Consider the following 15,100-nt stretch of genomic DNA (forward strand, 5'->3'; position numbering starts at 1 on the left):
AGATATATGGATAGCAAATGAACACATAGAAAGATGCTCCACCTCATTAGAGAAATAAAAATTAAACCATGATGAGATATTACTACACATCTTTCAGAATGTCTAAAATTAAAAAGACTGACCACAACAAACTGTTTAGTATGTAGAGGATCTGGAACTCTCTTATACACTGTTAGTGAGGATGTAAAATGGTGCAACCACTTTGAAAAGCAATCTATCATTTTCTTAAAAAGTTAAACATATCTTTATATAACCCAGCCATTCTACTTACAGGTATTTAAGAGAAATGAACACACATGTCTAAACAAAGACCTGTGCTTGAATGTTCATGGCAGCTTTGTTTTTAATGGCCACAAACTGCAAATAATGCAATTTTTCATCAAAAGATGACTGGGTAAACAAATTGTGATATAACCATGCCATGAAGTATTGCTCAGCAATAAAAAGGAATAAAGTATTAATATGGGCAGCATAGATGAAACTCAAAATAATTATGCTGAGTGAAATAAACTCCAGCAATGATGCCAATAAACCATATAGCAACCATGTGCAGTCTATTGAATCTGTATAAATCCTTGATGAAGGTGCTGCAGCTGCATTGTTGTTGTTGTCATTGTTATTAACAACAGATGGGAAACTGAAATACACAAATTTGCTCCTGGTAACACTTGGTGCATTAGGTAAATCACAAGCCTGGATATGAACTAAGGAACGCCAAGCTCCAAATCTACCACTCTGAAATCGGCACATGGTGAGTACTCCAGATCCTAAATAATAAACAGTTCCAAACCTTAGGTATACCCATCGTATTGAGCCAAGTGTAGGTGATGATCCTTTTCTACCCAACCCAGATGGAATGGCCCAACTTGTTTTTTTGGTAGTCAGTAATATTTAATGAAATTCATCACAGTAGTTTGACAGATAAAGGAACAGGCAGATAAAGGAACAGTCTATTAATTTGTCTGCTATTGCCAAGTTAAGAAGTATCAGAGGTCCTCTGATTCTAGAGCTAGAGATTCTTCCTGAAACAAAGCTGCTTCTGATCACAGGTTAAACAATGTAAATAAATGTTGGACAAGATTCAGCCAGATGTGAATTAGAGTTAGGTTACTTTGGCCTGCTCTACCTTGCCAAAGGGGTAGCTAGATAGGAGAGTGGCTCCTGGTCAGGTGGACTACTTGACTCCAAGTGACTCCCACCAGCTTTTGTTTGCCTGTTGCCCACTTTTTATTTTTATTTAATTTTTTTTGTTGCCCACTTTTTAAGTGTTGTAAAGGAGTCTCTTTTCTCATGCCTGATATACTGGATCACACTCCATCACCCTGAGAGGTGAAAAACAGACATCAGAAGAGAAGAACACAGTTGCCACTATGACAGAATTGAGTCCCACAGCAGGGAAGAACTCTCAAGATATACAAGGGGATGAGAAGCTCAGTCCTAGGAAAGGTAAACTCGGTCTCGACTAGGTGGTTTTAGGATTTTATGGTGGATTTTTACAACGTTGTAATGCAAAGAAATGAATTTGTATCTTTTAACTTGTATAATTCTTTTTTGAAATCAAGTATTCAATACTACTATTGTACCTTTGCAAAATGAAAGAAACAAATACCACTATTCTAAAAATGTATTTTACTTTTGATGATTACCTTCTAATCTTAATCCATATGCATTTATATTCTTGATAATTGCTACCAATTTGTCTACACATTGTACATTGCGGTATTGTGTACTCTGCTTGTCACTGCATGTAATATTATAAGCATAATTACATTGCTTAATTAGGAAAATTTTAAAAATTACAGAAACCTTAAAAAAATCAAGAAATGAAAAAATTAATAAGCTTAATTCAACCACTGTGATTTTTTTATTGTCTCTCTTTATATGTATATTTTACATAATTCTGTGATGTATATATTATGTTGTGCATTTTGGACCACACATGTTTCTGTTTGCCTTATAATCATTATTCTTAAAGGATACATATTATTTTTCCTATATATCCAATAGAGAAAGTATTTTTTACCTGAAAATTCGTCTTGGGGTTGTATATTTAAGTTGTGTAGCTACTTTTTTTTTTCTTTTTTTCTTACCTATCCCAGTGACTCAGCAGTTAAGAATCCTCCTGCAATGCAGAAGCTGCAGGAGCTGTGGGTTCAGTCCCTGGGTTGGGAAAATTCCCTGGACAAGAGCATAGCAAACCACTCCAGTATTCTTGCCTGGAGAATCCCGTGGACAGAGAAGCCTGGTGGGCTATGGTCCATGGGGTCGCAAAGAGTCAGACACAACTGAAGCGACTTAGCACATCATATACATAGATTAACTGATAGATGTAGTTACATAGATATAACATTGTATATATTATATATAACATATCTGTATGCATGTGTGTGTATGTCTGTGCGTGTGTACACACACACACACATGTATGTTGTTGTTGTTTAGTCACTGTAAGTCACGTCTGACTCTTTTGTGACGCCATGGACTGTAGCCCCCCAGGCTCCTCTGTCCATGGGATTTCCCAGGCAAGAATCCTGGAGGGGGTTGCCATTTTCCTTTCCAATACATGTATATATACATCTCATGATATCCTTTAACATGACACTTGTCTACAGTTGGAATTAGTACTTCCTCAGGCCTTTTTCCTAAGAAAAATACAAATTTGAAGCAATGGTTACAAATATTTCATTTCCATTGGCCATTATAGAGACCTTAGTTTTTAATCTGAACAAAATGAGGCTACATAGAGAATTTTGAGCAGAAAAGGGTGTGACCAAATTTATGGTATAACTAGAGCACTGCAAATGCTGTAGAATTCTACATACATTTTTAATGTAAAGACAACACTCTGTTCTAGGTAGATGAGTGTAGGCTATGGAAGAAAAATCAAGGATAAATTGTAAAGTATTTGGAAGGATGGTACTTCTGTCAGCTGAGTTGGAAAGCAATTTGGGTGGAGCAGGATTGGGAGGAGAACATAGGAATTTAGTTTGGGATTTATTAAGTTTGATTTGTTGATTAGTTGATCAGTTGATTCTTAGTGGAGCAAAAATGATGTACCTTAAGTAAATTTGACCAAATGTAGTATTTTTGTATTATATACTGACTTGTAAAAATTTAACACATGAGATGTTGCACCAACATTATTTTTCATATATTTTCACTAGACACAGGAAACCATTTTTAAGGACACATACAGTGGGAATTCCCTGGCAGTCCAAAGGTTAAGACTCTGAACTTCTACGGTAGGGGACCTGGGTTTGATCCTTGACCAGGGAACTAAGATTCTGAAAATTGCTCAGGGCAGTCAAAAAGACAAAGAGATTTAGGACACATATAGTAGCCTGTGAAGTGAAGTGAAGTGGCTCAGTCGTGTCCGACTCTTTACGACCCCATGGACGGGGTAGCCTGCATAGGATTTTCTAGGCAAGAGTACTGGAATGGGTTGCCATTTCCTTCTCCAGGGAATCTTCCCTGACCCAGGGATTGAACCCAGGTCTCCTGCATTGTAGACAGACGCTTTACCATCTGAGCCACCAGGGAAGCCTATAGCAGGCTGTAGGGAACACTTACACTTAGGAGAGAGTCAGAAGGTATGTCAGATGTTTCTGGTAGGTTATATAACATGATGACTGAGAATTAACTCATTTAACCCTCACAACAATCCTGTGAGGCAGCTACTGCTATTGTTTTACAGGTGCAGAGAGGTCAGCTAACAGAATAGCTCAGGTGTCTATGCTCTTATCCACTGTGCTGCCTGTAACTTAATATGCAGCAAGCAGTAGACTAAGCCTTTTAAATATACTCCCTAGTGGATCTTTCAGCAATCACATGAGGTGGGTCTTCACTCCACCCATTTATGAAGCATTAGTCACCTGGTTTGCTGATAATCCCTTTTAATAGCCTTTGGCCTCCATGATGACAAAGTACATTGGAGAAATCAGAGGCCACAAGAACTGATAAATTATTAGCTGATCTGATTGACACTGGAAATCATCATCCATTCCTGAAAAAGGAAAACTTTACAAAGATATTATTTTTGAACTCCTCATTCTAATTACAGTGTATTTTCCAGTTTCTTCCAAATTCTTCCTCCTTCCCTCCATTCAATGCAAAGATTAGTACTCCACTTAAGAGAGTATAGCATTGGGGGAAAGGCTCTTTTGTAAACCTCAAGGCACTTCTTTTCTTGAAGTTTTGAGGACTTCTTGATGATGCATAGTATTATCCTCGTCTCCTACACCTACAAACCCCATAGGGCACTGGGGTTGTGACAAAGGTATTCTCATGGAATCATCTGGGACAGAATAGGGGCAGCACAGTGGATAAGAGCATAGACACCTGAGCTATTCTGTTAGCTGACCTCTCTGCACCTGTAAAACAATAGCAGTAGCTGCCTCCCAGGATTGTTGTGAGGGTTAAATGAGTTAATTCTCAGTCATCATGTTATATAACTTACCAGAAACATCTGACAGACTTTCTGACTCCCTCCTAGCTGTAGCCCCTTACGCCTTGGCTTTGAGGTCACCACATTCTTCCTGGTTTTCTCCTAGCCCACCTACCCTTCTTTTTCAGTTTCTATTGCCAATTTCTCCCAATTTATCCAACCTCCAAATGTTGGAGAACCCTAGTCAGTCCTTGGTTATCTTCTCTATTTATTCTCATTTTCTAAATATCATGGTTTCAAGTATTATCTGTAGATTATTAAATCCCAGTGTTATGCCTCAACCTCTACATCTCTCCTAAACTCTAGAGTTTTATGTCCAACAACATTCTCAGCATCTTCTGAGTGCTTAAAAGGCATCCTTGTCTTAACTGTCCAATAATAAGTTCTTTATCACTCCACTGCCTCAAATCTTCTTTTTCCACAGATCTCTTCCTCAGTGAACAGCCAACTCCATTCTTTCTGCTGTTTAGAATAAGAATCCCACCAATGCTCCTCCCGCAATCTGTAAACTTGAAACCAAGATTCAGTTACTTACCTACTGGGATCTGTCTGGGATCTTATCATATCTTAGTTCTTCTACAGTTGCCAGCCTAGTCCACGCTTCTTCACTTCTCTTCTGGATTGTTGCAATACTTTCTTCCTGGCAATAGCCATCTTTCCTGAAAGTACAAAAACAGATTATTTTAATTTTGTGCTCATTTCTTTTTCTGTTTTTTTACTATATTTTTTCATAGTTTGTGGGTGTCAAGTTTTTTCTAATGAGAAAACTTATAGGTTTAATTTCAAAATTTAAGTGAAAGTTTGCCCTAACTAAGACATATGAGAAGAATAATAAATCTACACCAGTGAATAACTTGTTCAATATTTTAAAATTTACATTATCTATGTATATATGTATATAATTTAGTACTTATAAATTATATAATTTAAATATATACATATTTTATTTTTATGTATATATTTACTTTTAATACATATCATATCTTTATATATTTAACTATGAGTAATTTCATCAGCCATAGACTACAATAACCTAAGAATTGGAAAGACAAAATTGCAAGAAGAACAGAACTCCCCAGAACAAGTCAGGGTCTATAAAACTGTGGTATAAAACATCCCTTGACTCAACTCAGTGGTTTCCTCCTTTTGTAATCTTTCTTTCCCAAAGCCAATAGAAGTGCATTTGAATCATCAGGAGATACTTTTCTGTATTTTAACTTGTGAAAAGTAAATAAAGGTTCGATAAGGAAAGTGCTAATACACTGTCTTAATATTTCTAGCTCCTAGCATTTGTTCCACTCGCTATGGAATAGCCTTCATCGTACATCTCTGCAACTTCATAACAATGGCACAAAATATTATCATTAATATCACCATGGTAGCCATGGTCAACAGCACAAACCATCAGCCCTCATTTAATGACTCCACTGAGGGGTTGCCTGTTGATTCCTTTGGTGATCCAAATAATTCCCCAAAGAGTCTTCCTGCAAGGGTAAGCAATGAAAGATTCAAGTTATGTTTTTGTTTTTGCTGTTCATTTCAATGTTTATTTTTCTAGAATTTTTTTTAATTTATTTATTTCAATTAGAAGCTAATTACTTTACAATATTGTAGTGGGTTTTGCCATACATTGACATGAATCAGCCATGGGTGTACATGTGTTCCCCTCCTGAACCCCCTCCCACTTCCCTCCCTATATTTTTCTAGAATTTATATGTTAAAAAGTTTTAATTGAGGAAACTGTGATTTGTAAGTAAGTGAAAAATCTAAAGAAGCTTCTTAAGTTATGAAACGGCTTTCCTATGCATGGCTTACCAAAGCATTGTCTTTTTCTTTAAGGCCCCTGTGTATGATTGGAACCCTCAAATCCAAGGCATCATCTTTAGTGCTATCAACTATGGCATGATTCTGACACTGGCTCCCAGTGGATACCTGGCTGGAAGAGTAGGAACAAAGCGAGTGGTTGGTGCTGCTCTGCTTGGATCCTCACTTCTTGTTCTTTTCATCCCTCTGGCAGCTGACTTTGGACTAGTTTTCCTCATTGCAACTCGAATACTTCAGGGCATGAGCCTGGTACCCAGATATTTTATAAATATGACTGAATATGAATATCTCTGTGGGACCACATAGCATCAACTCTATTTTTATTTCAGGGGTTAGGATACGGGGGTCAGTTTGCAATCTGGGAAAGATGGAGTCCTCCACATGAACGAAGTCGACTCTGTGGCGTTTCCATATCAGGTAAATACATATAACTGAAACGAGTCCACTACAATCCAACATTCTTTCACTGAGTTCTTTGACAGTTTGGCTTTTTTGTTTTTTGACCACTTTTTTTTTTAATTACAAGATTCTTTGTCTTCTGCTTAATGTTGATCAAGTATTTATAAATTAGGGGGATGGGTCCTTTGTCTCTGACATGACTTCCAGTTATTTTCCCCCAGGCTGTCATTTGTGATTTGATTTTGCTTATAAGGATTTTTGCCATTTTTCAAAAATGCATTTTGATGTAGTCAAATTGATCATTCTTTTATTTTATGGTTTTTGGACTTTGACTCATAGTTGAAAATGTTGCAAAAGCATCCAACCATGGTTTTTATTGATTATGCATGGTTTCATTTTTTTTAATATTTAAATTTCTGACATACTGGGATTTATACTAGTGTTGAGTGTAAGGTATGGATCCAACTTAATCTTCTTTGGAATTGCTCTCAGTTGTCCTGAGAACAACTTTCTGATAATGATCTGCCTGGACAGTGTGCCTGGAATGAAATCTCCAGAGGAAGAAATTTCAGTTACACTGAGGAGTAATGGAAAATGGAAACAGTATGGCTAACACATTCAGTTCAGTTCAGTCACTCAGTTGTGTCTGACTCTTTGAGACCCTATGGACTACAGCATGCCAGGCTTCCCTGTCCGTCACCAATTCCCAGAGCTTGCTCAAACTCATGTCCATTGAGTCAGTGATGCCATCCAACCAATCTTATCCTCTGTTGTCCCCTTCTCCTCCTGCCTTCAGTCTTTCCCAGCATCAGGTCTTTTCTAAGGAGTCAGTTCTTCGCAACAGATGGCCAAAGTATTGGAGTTTCAGCTTCAGCATCAGTCCTTCCAATGAATATTCAGGACTAATTTCCTTTAGGATTGGCTGGTTGGATCTCCTTTCAGTCCAAGGGACTCTCAAGAGTCCTCCAACACCAGAGTTCAAAAGCATCAATTCTTTGGTGCTCAGCTTTCTTTATAGTCCAACTCTCACATTCATACATGACTACTGGAAAAACCATAGCTTTGACTATACAGACCTTTGTCAGCAAAGAAATGTCTCTGCTCTTTAATATGACATCTAGGTTAGTCATAACTTTTCTTTCAAGGAGCAAGCATCTTTTAATTTCATAGCTGCAGTCACCATCTGCAGTGATTTTAGAGTGCAAGAAAAGAAAGTCTGTCACTGTTTCCACTGTTTCCCCATCTATTTGCCATGAAATGATGGAACCAGATTCCATGATCTTAGTTTTTTGAATGTTGAGTTTAAAGCCAGCTTTTTCACTCTCCTCTTTCACTTTCATCAAGAGGCTCTTTAGTTCTTCTTCACTTTCTGCCATAAGGGTGGTGTCATCTGCATATCTGAGGTTATTGATATCTCTCCCAGCAATCTTGATTTCAGCTTGTGTTTCATCCAGCCTGGCCTTTTGCATGATGTACTCTGCATATAAGTTAAATAAGCAGGGTAACAATATACAACCTTTGATGATAGACATCTCTAACACATTGTAGATGGCCAAAGTACGAGTGCTGAGTTAGAGAGCCAAGGACTCTTCAAGTCCAGACAACAAGCCATGTACACACACATACACACACCCCTGACCTTATGCCTTTTGAGAGCCCTTCACAACTCCAGAGGTTTAATCTTTGTCATCAGAGCTCACATCCACTGGTAGGAGAGTGGAGGCTCCAGTTTAGACTAAGGAGATTCACTTTGGTTATCACAGCTAACTAAGGGATGTCCTCAAATATAAATAAGGAATGGTCTTCCTAAATCCTCAAAAATTTGGAGAAAATCAAGAGAGTAAAAGAGAAAAACCAAACTCAAAAACTGCAATTAATCCAAATGAAAAAGAGAAGATTTTAAATAATTAATGAATAATATCAGAGAGACCCAGGGGGATATGTGTACATGACATTCACTTAAAAAGAATAGTTGCTAATTAAAAATATTACTGCTAGTATTTTTTAATTGAAATGAGAGATCTGAATACCTATATGAGGATAAGGCCATCTCATCAGTGAACTGGACAAATATAGAGAGACTGTTCCAGAATATAGTACAAGAAATTCAGGAGTTGGAAAGCATGAAAGAAAATTTAAAAGACTGGAATGAAGGCAGTGACCTTATAAAAGTGGCAACTCCTTTTCTTCTCATTTTCTGTTAAATGGGGACAGAGCACCTGGGATAGGTCAGCTGACTGTCTAGAGGAATCTTGGGAACGTACAAGACTGCAAGTTCTAGAGTCTCCCTTGTCTTTGGTTTTGGGGAATCAGCAGCCCCAGGTAGATGGCCTCCAGAACCTGGTTCTGGGAACACAGAACTTATGGTTGTCTGGGAGGCCCAGACTAAAAGTCATTGGAGGAACCCATCAACAGGTGGAGTGAACTGAACCTACCTGCCTACTTCAGTGATTCTCAGAGAAACTACCATTTCCACTCATGCTAGGGCTCCCTAGTAGGCTGCACTAAGGACAGCATCACTCAGCTCTTGAGATTGGAGGAGGACTTTCAGAAAAGTACCTGTCCTTAGCAGAAAGTGAAAGTGAAAGTTAATCACTCAGTTGTGTCCCATTCTTTGGGATCCCACAGACTGTAGCCTGCCTGGCTCCTCTGTCCATGGAATTCTCCAGGCAACAATACTGGAGTGGGTTGCCATTTCCTTCTCCAGGCGATCTTCCCTACCCAGGGATCGAACCTGGATCTCCTGCATTGCAGACAGATTCTTTACCAATTGAGCCACTGGGGAAGTCCTTAGAAGAGCCTAGCTACTGCTAGCCTCTAGGACAAAATATACTGTGTTTTATTTTCTTCTAATGGGCCCACAAAGGTATACCTATAGGTAGGAAGCTTTATAACCACTTGAGAAGCTCAATAAATTAATGAAGAAGAGTAAGCAGACTAAACAGATTTGGTAGCTCATATTTGAGGCAGGTCTCATAGGTAATAGAAACACACACACATACACCTTTAATCTAAGGATCATATATCATACAGCAATGAAAATGAATAGTTGAATGCAACAACATGGATAAGTCTTAGAAACATAAATGTTGAATAAATAAAGCATATCTATCATGGGGAAATTGCCTCAATACAGTGGTAGTCCCAGGTACACAACCAAGCCAGGAGTCATGGAACAGTTAGGCTCACAGACAAAAACAGGTGTTATAATTGCAGTTTGTCAAGCCAATTTAAAACACAGAGTGAGACGTAAGAAGGAAAATGGGGTGAGTTAATACATTTAAGATAGAATGCAAACAGGTGGAAAGAACAAGAGGGGCCCAGGTCTTGGATTGATGCAGTGACATGTCCCCCATTATAACTGGCATAAAGGCAGAGAGTTTAGAGAAAAGAATGCAGCTTTGATGGATGCAGTGGTGGAAAAAGGTACTGATTTCCATCTTCATTGATTTGTGTCCTTGAAGTCAGGCAGTCTCATTTCAAATGCTGCATTTCCTTCTTATTAATTATATGACCTTGGGCTGGTTAATTAACTTTTCCATGTTTCTATTTCCTCAGTTGTAAATTTGGATATTGGTGCTTAAGGAGATTGGAGAAGGCACTGGCTACCCACTCCAGTACTCTTGCCTGGAAAATCCCATGGATGGAGGAGCCTGGTAGGCTGTAGTCCATTGGGTAGCTAAGAGTCTGACATGACTGAGCGACTTCACTTTCACTTTTCCCTTTCATGCATTGGAGAAGGAAATGGCAACCCGCTTGGGTATTCTTGCCTGGAGAATCCCAGGGACGGGGGAGCCTGCACAAAGTCAGACACAACTGACGCAACTTAGCAGCAGCAGCAGCAGCTTAAGGAATTAACACAGATAAGACGCTTCAATAAACTGCATGGCCAAATGAGAAGAAAAACAGAAGTGATCTTTTTTTTTTTAACTGTAGGATCAGGAAAGCCCTTTTAAGCAAATGAGTGTCTAGAATTCATTACAGAGGAACCTCATAGATCTGAACTCCATGAAAACTTACAACAGCTGGATTACAAAACACACCATAAACAAAGTTAAAAGTGGGAGAATAGAATTGCAGCCAGCATGACAGAGGGTTATTTATAACACATAAAGATTCTATAAATTGAGGCAAAGTTAGGTGAAAGAAATTAAAAGGTTATGAACAGACTTTTCACAGAAGAAATAAAAAATGACATAGGAAAAATAATTCAACTTCACTATAAAAAGAAAAAAGGTATACTGTTTTATATTCACATTGGAAAACTATATTAGAATTTTGAGAATGTCCAATGTTGTCAAGAGATGAGGAAAAAGTATTTTTTGGCAACTTAATTTGGTATGGCCTTTTAGCCGGATACTTCAGCAGTATCTGTCAAAATAAAAAGTGTATAATCTTTGATTTAGCAAGTCTACTTCTGATAATTTACTGTTTAGAAATAAATTATGTTTATGTTCAGAAGTGATAGTTAAGTTTATGTTCAGCAATTACAATGGCTGTAGAATCTAGAGTGACAAGACCGGTTGCAACTAAAAAATAAATGTCACGGGACAATAGGTACATTATTGTACCTATGTCCTACTTATTTAAAGTTAATTATAACTCACATATATATATATATATATATATATATACATAAAATTTGACCACTTGATGTTAATGTTCATCTGGGAAATTTAAAAAACCTAATAGTCTAGTTTTGAAAAAGTTGTAAAAGGGAAATGTGCCCACTATATATGTGAATACTCTGTAAAGCCATGGAAATAAAAAAGTGTTGTTAGCATATTAATAGGAAAATGTATCTAACTTGCTGTCTACATATTCTATAAATGCATTTACAAAGCAACATATGCATATCAATATATATTATGTATGTGTACAGAGAAGAAAAGTATGCAATTATATATCATGTAATAAATTGTAGCTCCTGGTTAACATTAGAGAAAAGAGTAGAAATGGATTGGAGAAGCATTTGGTTCTTTGTGGTAATTTACTTTTACAATAAGCATATATGTTATATGAATTGTGTAATTAAACATTAAAATAGCATAAAAGGAAGCATGGTTATCATCTACAGTGATACTAGGGAACTGCCAGAAAAATGGGTCTTTAGGAGAACCTATGAACTCAATCAAAATTTGAAGTTCATATATATATTCTACCATGCTCATCTCTTTATGGTGATAATGCTCTCTATTATGTCACCTGTCCTTCTGTAGGCACCTAGTGGGTGGCAGTCCAGCCCCCACAGCCTTATTCTCTCTTTGCAGGAATTCTGCTGGGTACCTGCATCGCCATCCTGCTGGGTGGCATCATCAGTCAAACCCTCGGGTGGCCTTTTGTCTTCTATATATTTGGTAAGCTACTATCTCCCCACTCCCAGGTTTTCATATCTAGGGTGACTCTTCTGATATCTAACTGTGTGTACTTTTCTGGAAGAAATGAGTCAAGACAGAAAGATCCTAGTAAAACAAAATGTCTTAATATAATAGTTGGGAAAAATGAACCTACACCATCAAAGAATTTGGCAGTCCTCCTGCCTATGATGCATTTTTTTAACATTTAATTAATTAATTTTGGCTGTGCTGGATCTTCATTGCTGCATGTGGGCTTGCTCTGATCATGGTGAGCGGGGACTACTCTCTATGCATTTGCAGTGCATGAACTTCTCACTGCAGGGGCTTCTCGTTGCAGAGCGCAGGTTTTAGGGTGCACAGGCTTCAGTAGTTGTGGCACACAAGCTTAGGTGCCCCGTGGCACATGGAATCTTCCCCCAAAAGAGATCAAACCTGAGTCCCCTGCATTGGCAGGTGGGTTCCCAACCACTGAACCACCAAGGAAGTCCATCATGATGCATTATTAATGCAGAATGATTAAAATCTGCTGCCCTAGCAGAAAGTAGGGGACAAACGTGAAAAGCAGTGACTTGTGAGAGACAGAAGAATCAGAGTTGAGATGGAGCTAAGAGCCCTGAAAGAGTAAGGTGGGTATAGCCAATAGGAAAGAGTACCTAATAGGAGATACCTGCACACAGAGAAAACCCTGGTTATCTACAGAGTCCTCCTTGATACTCTGCAGAGCACTTATCTAGCTATATGTGTGAGGACAATATCTGAGGCCTGGGGAGGATGGAAATCATTGGAAAAGATTAAATAGTATTCCAGTACTTATAGAGCATCATGGATAGTACCTGTTTCCACAAAGCAGACTGAAAAAATGTTTAATTCTTGGCTCATTGGGCAGGATATTCATAAATGTCTTTCCTCAGTAGTGAGAAATAATTAGCTTCAGGGAACACACTATTGTGGATCTCTCTAACAAATGATGATGATAGACCTAAAAGGATCAGTGTTTCCATGTAAGATAACTGTATCCCAAAACAAAGCTCAAAAATATTTATAGAAATACAAAAATATTTAGCATCCAACAAAGTATAGTTCATAATGTCTCCATAATGGCTCCAACCATAGGTTACCAGGCATGGACAACAGCAGGAAAATATAATCCATAACAAGGAGAATAATCAATCAATCAAAACCAATCCAGAACTGACACAAATGTTAGAATTAGCACACAAGAATAGTTATTATAACTATATTATAACATAACTCTATTTGCTCAGGAGTTAAGACAAGCAAAATATATTTTTAAAAGACCCTAAATCAAACTTCTAGAGATAAAACTACATTATAAGGATTGAATTAATGACAGATGATACAACAGAAGAAATGATTAATGAACTTAAAAGTAACAGTAGAAACCATCCAGAATGGACTATAGAGAGTTAGAGGAGCATTTTTCGTCTAATGAGGTGACTTTTGGTGGCCTCCTGGATAGCTTCAGCATGGAGGCCACCAGAAGGACCAAGCCATGATTAGAAACTTGGAACTTTTGGCCTCACCCTCCATCTTCCTGGGAGGAGAGGGTGCTTCAGATTGTATTAATAATCAGTTATGGCTCAGATGGTAAAGAATCCACCTGCAATGCAGGAGACTTGGGTTTGATCCCTGGGTTGGGAAGATCCCCTGGAGAAGGGCATGGCAACCCACTCCAGTATTCTGGCCTGGAGAATCCTCATGGACAGAGGAACCTCATGGGCCACAGTCCATGAAATAGCAAAGAGTCAGACACAACTGAGCGACTAAGCACAGCACTGTATGCCTACATGATTTAGCCTCCTTAAAATCCCTAAGCTATAGGGTTCTGAGAGCTTCCAGGTTGATGAACACACCCACATGCTGGGAGGGTAGCACACACTCAACTCCACAGGGTCAGAAGCTTCTACAATCAGGACCCTTCCAGATCTCACCCTATTCATGCCATCCAGCTGTTCATTTATCATGAACCTTTATCATGTCCTTTATAATAAAGTGAAAGTGAAGTGAAGTCGCTTAGTCATGTCCTACTCTTTGTGACCCCATGGACTGTAGCCTACCAGATTCCTCCATTCATGGGATTTTCCGGGCAAGAATACTGGAGTGGGTTGCCATTGCCTTCTCCAGGAGATCTTCCCAACCCAGAGATTGAACCCAGGTCTCCCGCATTGTAGGCAGACGCTTTACTGTCTGAGCCACCAAGAAAGTCCCTTTATATTAAACCAGTAAATAAAAATGAATATTTCCCTGAGTTTTGTGAGCTATTTCACCAAATTATCAAACTGAGAGAGAGTTGCAGGAACCTCAGAATTTGTAGTAAAGTTAATTTGGGGACTCATTAGTCACAATTAGTATCTGAAGTAGGGGGCAGTCCACGTACTGAGTCCTTACTCTGTAGGGTCTGTGCTAATGCCAGATACTGTCAGAATTGGGCTAAATTGTAAGACACTAGCTTGGTGTATAAAGAGAATTAGAGACTTTCTTTTTTTTTTTTTTTTAGTTTTTTGAATGTTGAGTTTTCTTTTTTTTTTTTTTTTTTTTTTTTGCTGTTATATATTTTCTTTTTTTTACTTTACAATATTATATTGGTTTTGCCATACATTACTCAGCCATTAAAAAGAATACATTTGAATTAGTTCTAATGAGGTGGATGAAACTGGAGCCTATTATACAGAGTGAAGTAAGCCAGAAAGAAAAACACCAATACTGTATACTAACGCATATATATGGGATTTAGAAAGATGGTAATGACAACCCTGTATGCGAGACAGCAAAAGAGACACAGATGTATAGAGACTTTCTTAGTGTGAAAAACCAACACAGATAGTATCAGAAGTGTTGTGAGTAGATAAATAGTTTTCCTTTGCTGTTAAGTCAATTGCTAAGTCATGTCTGACTCTTTGTGACCCCATGGACTGCAGCACACCAGGCTTCTCTGTCCTCCACTATCTCATGGAGTTTGCTCAAGTTCGTGTCCATTGAGTCAGTGATGCTATCTGATCATCTCATACTCTGCCAATCTCTTCTACTTTTGCTTTCAATCTTCCCCAGCATCAGG

General features: G+C 38.2%; 1 protein-coding gene across 1 annotated transcript in view; it reads left to right on the plus strand.

Moving 5' to 3' along the window:
• SLC17A3 (solute carrier family 17 member 3) overlaps positions 1–15,100 on the plus strand; it is a 31,091-nt gene that overhangs the window by 2,924 nt on the left and 13,067 nt on the right. Inside the window, exons 2-7 of the mRNA XM_061399291.1 lie at positions 630–751; positions 1,267–1,446; positions 5,725–5,936; positions 6,284–6,517; positions 6,598–6,685; positions 11,938–12,024. Of these exons, the coding sequence (XP_061255275.1) occupies positions 1,371–1,446; positions 5,725–5,936; positions 6,284–6,517; positions 6,598–6,685; positions 11,938–12,024 (697 nt within the window). The 5' untranslated portion in view covers positions 630–751; positions 1,267–1,370. The remainder of the gene's footprint in view (positions 1–629; positions 752–1,266; positions 1,447–5,724; positions 5,937–6,283; positions 6,518–6,597; positions 6,686–11,937; positions 12,025–15,100) is intronic.

This window comes from Bos javanicus, chromosome 23 (genome assembly GCF_032452875.1).
Source record: "Bos javanicus breed banteng chromosome 23, ARS-OSU_banteng_1.0, whole genome shotgun sequence".
In the NCBI taxonomy this organism is placed as follows: Eukaryota; Metazoa; Chordata; class Mammalia; order Artiodactyla; family Bovidae; genus Bos; species Bos javanicus.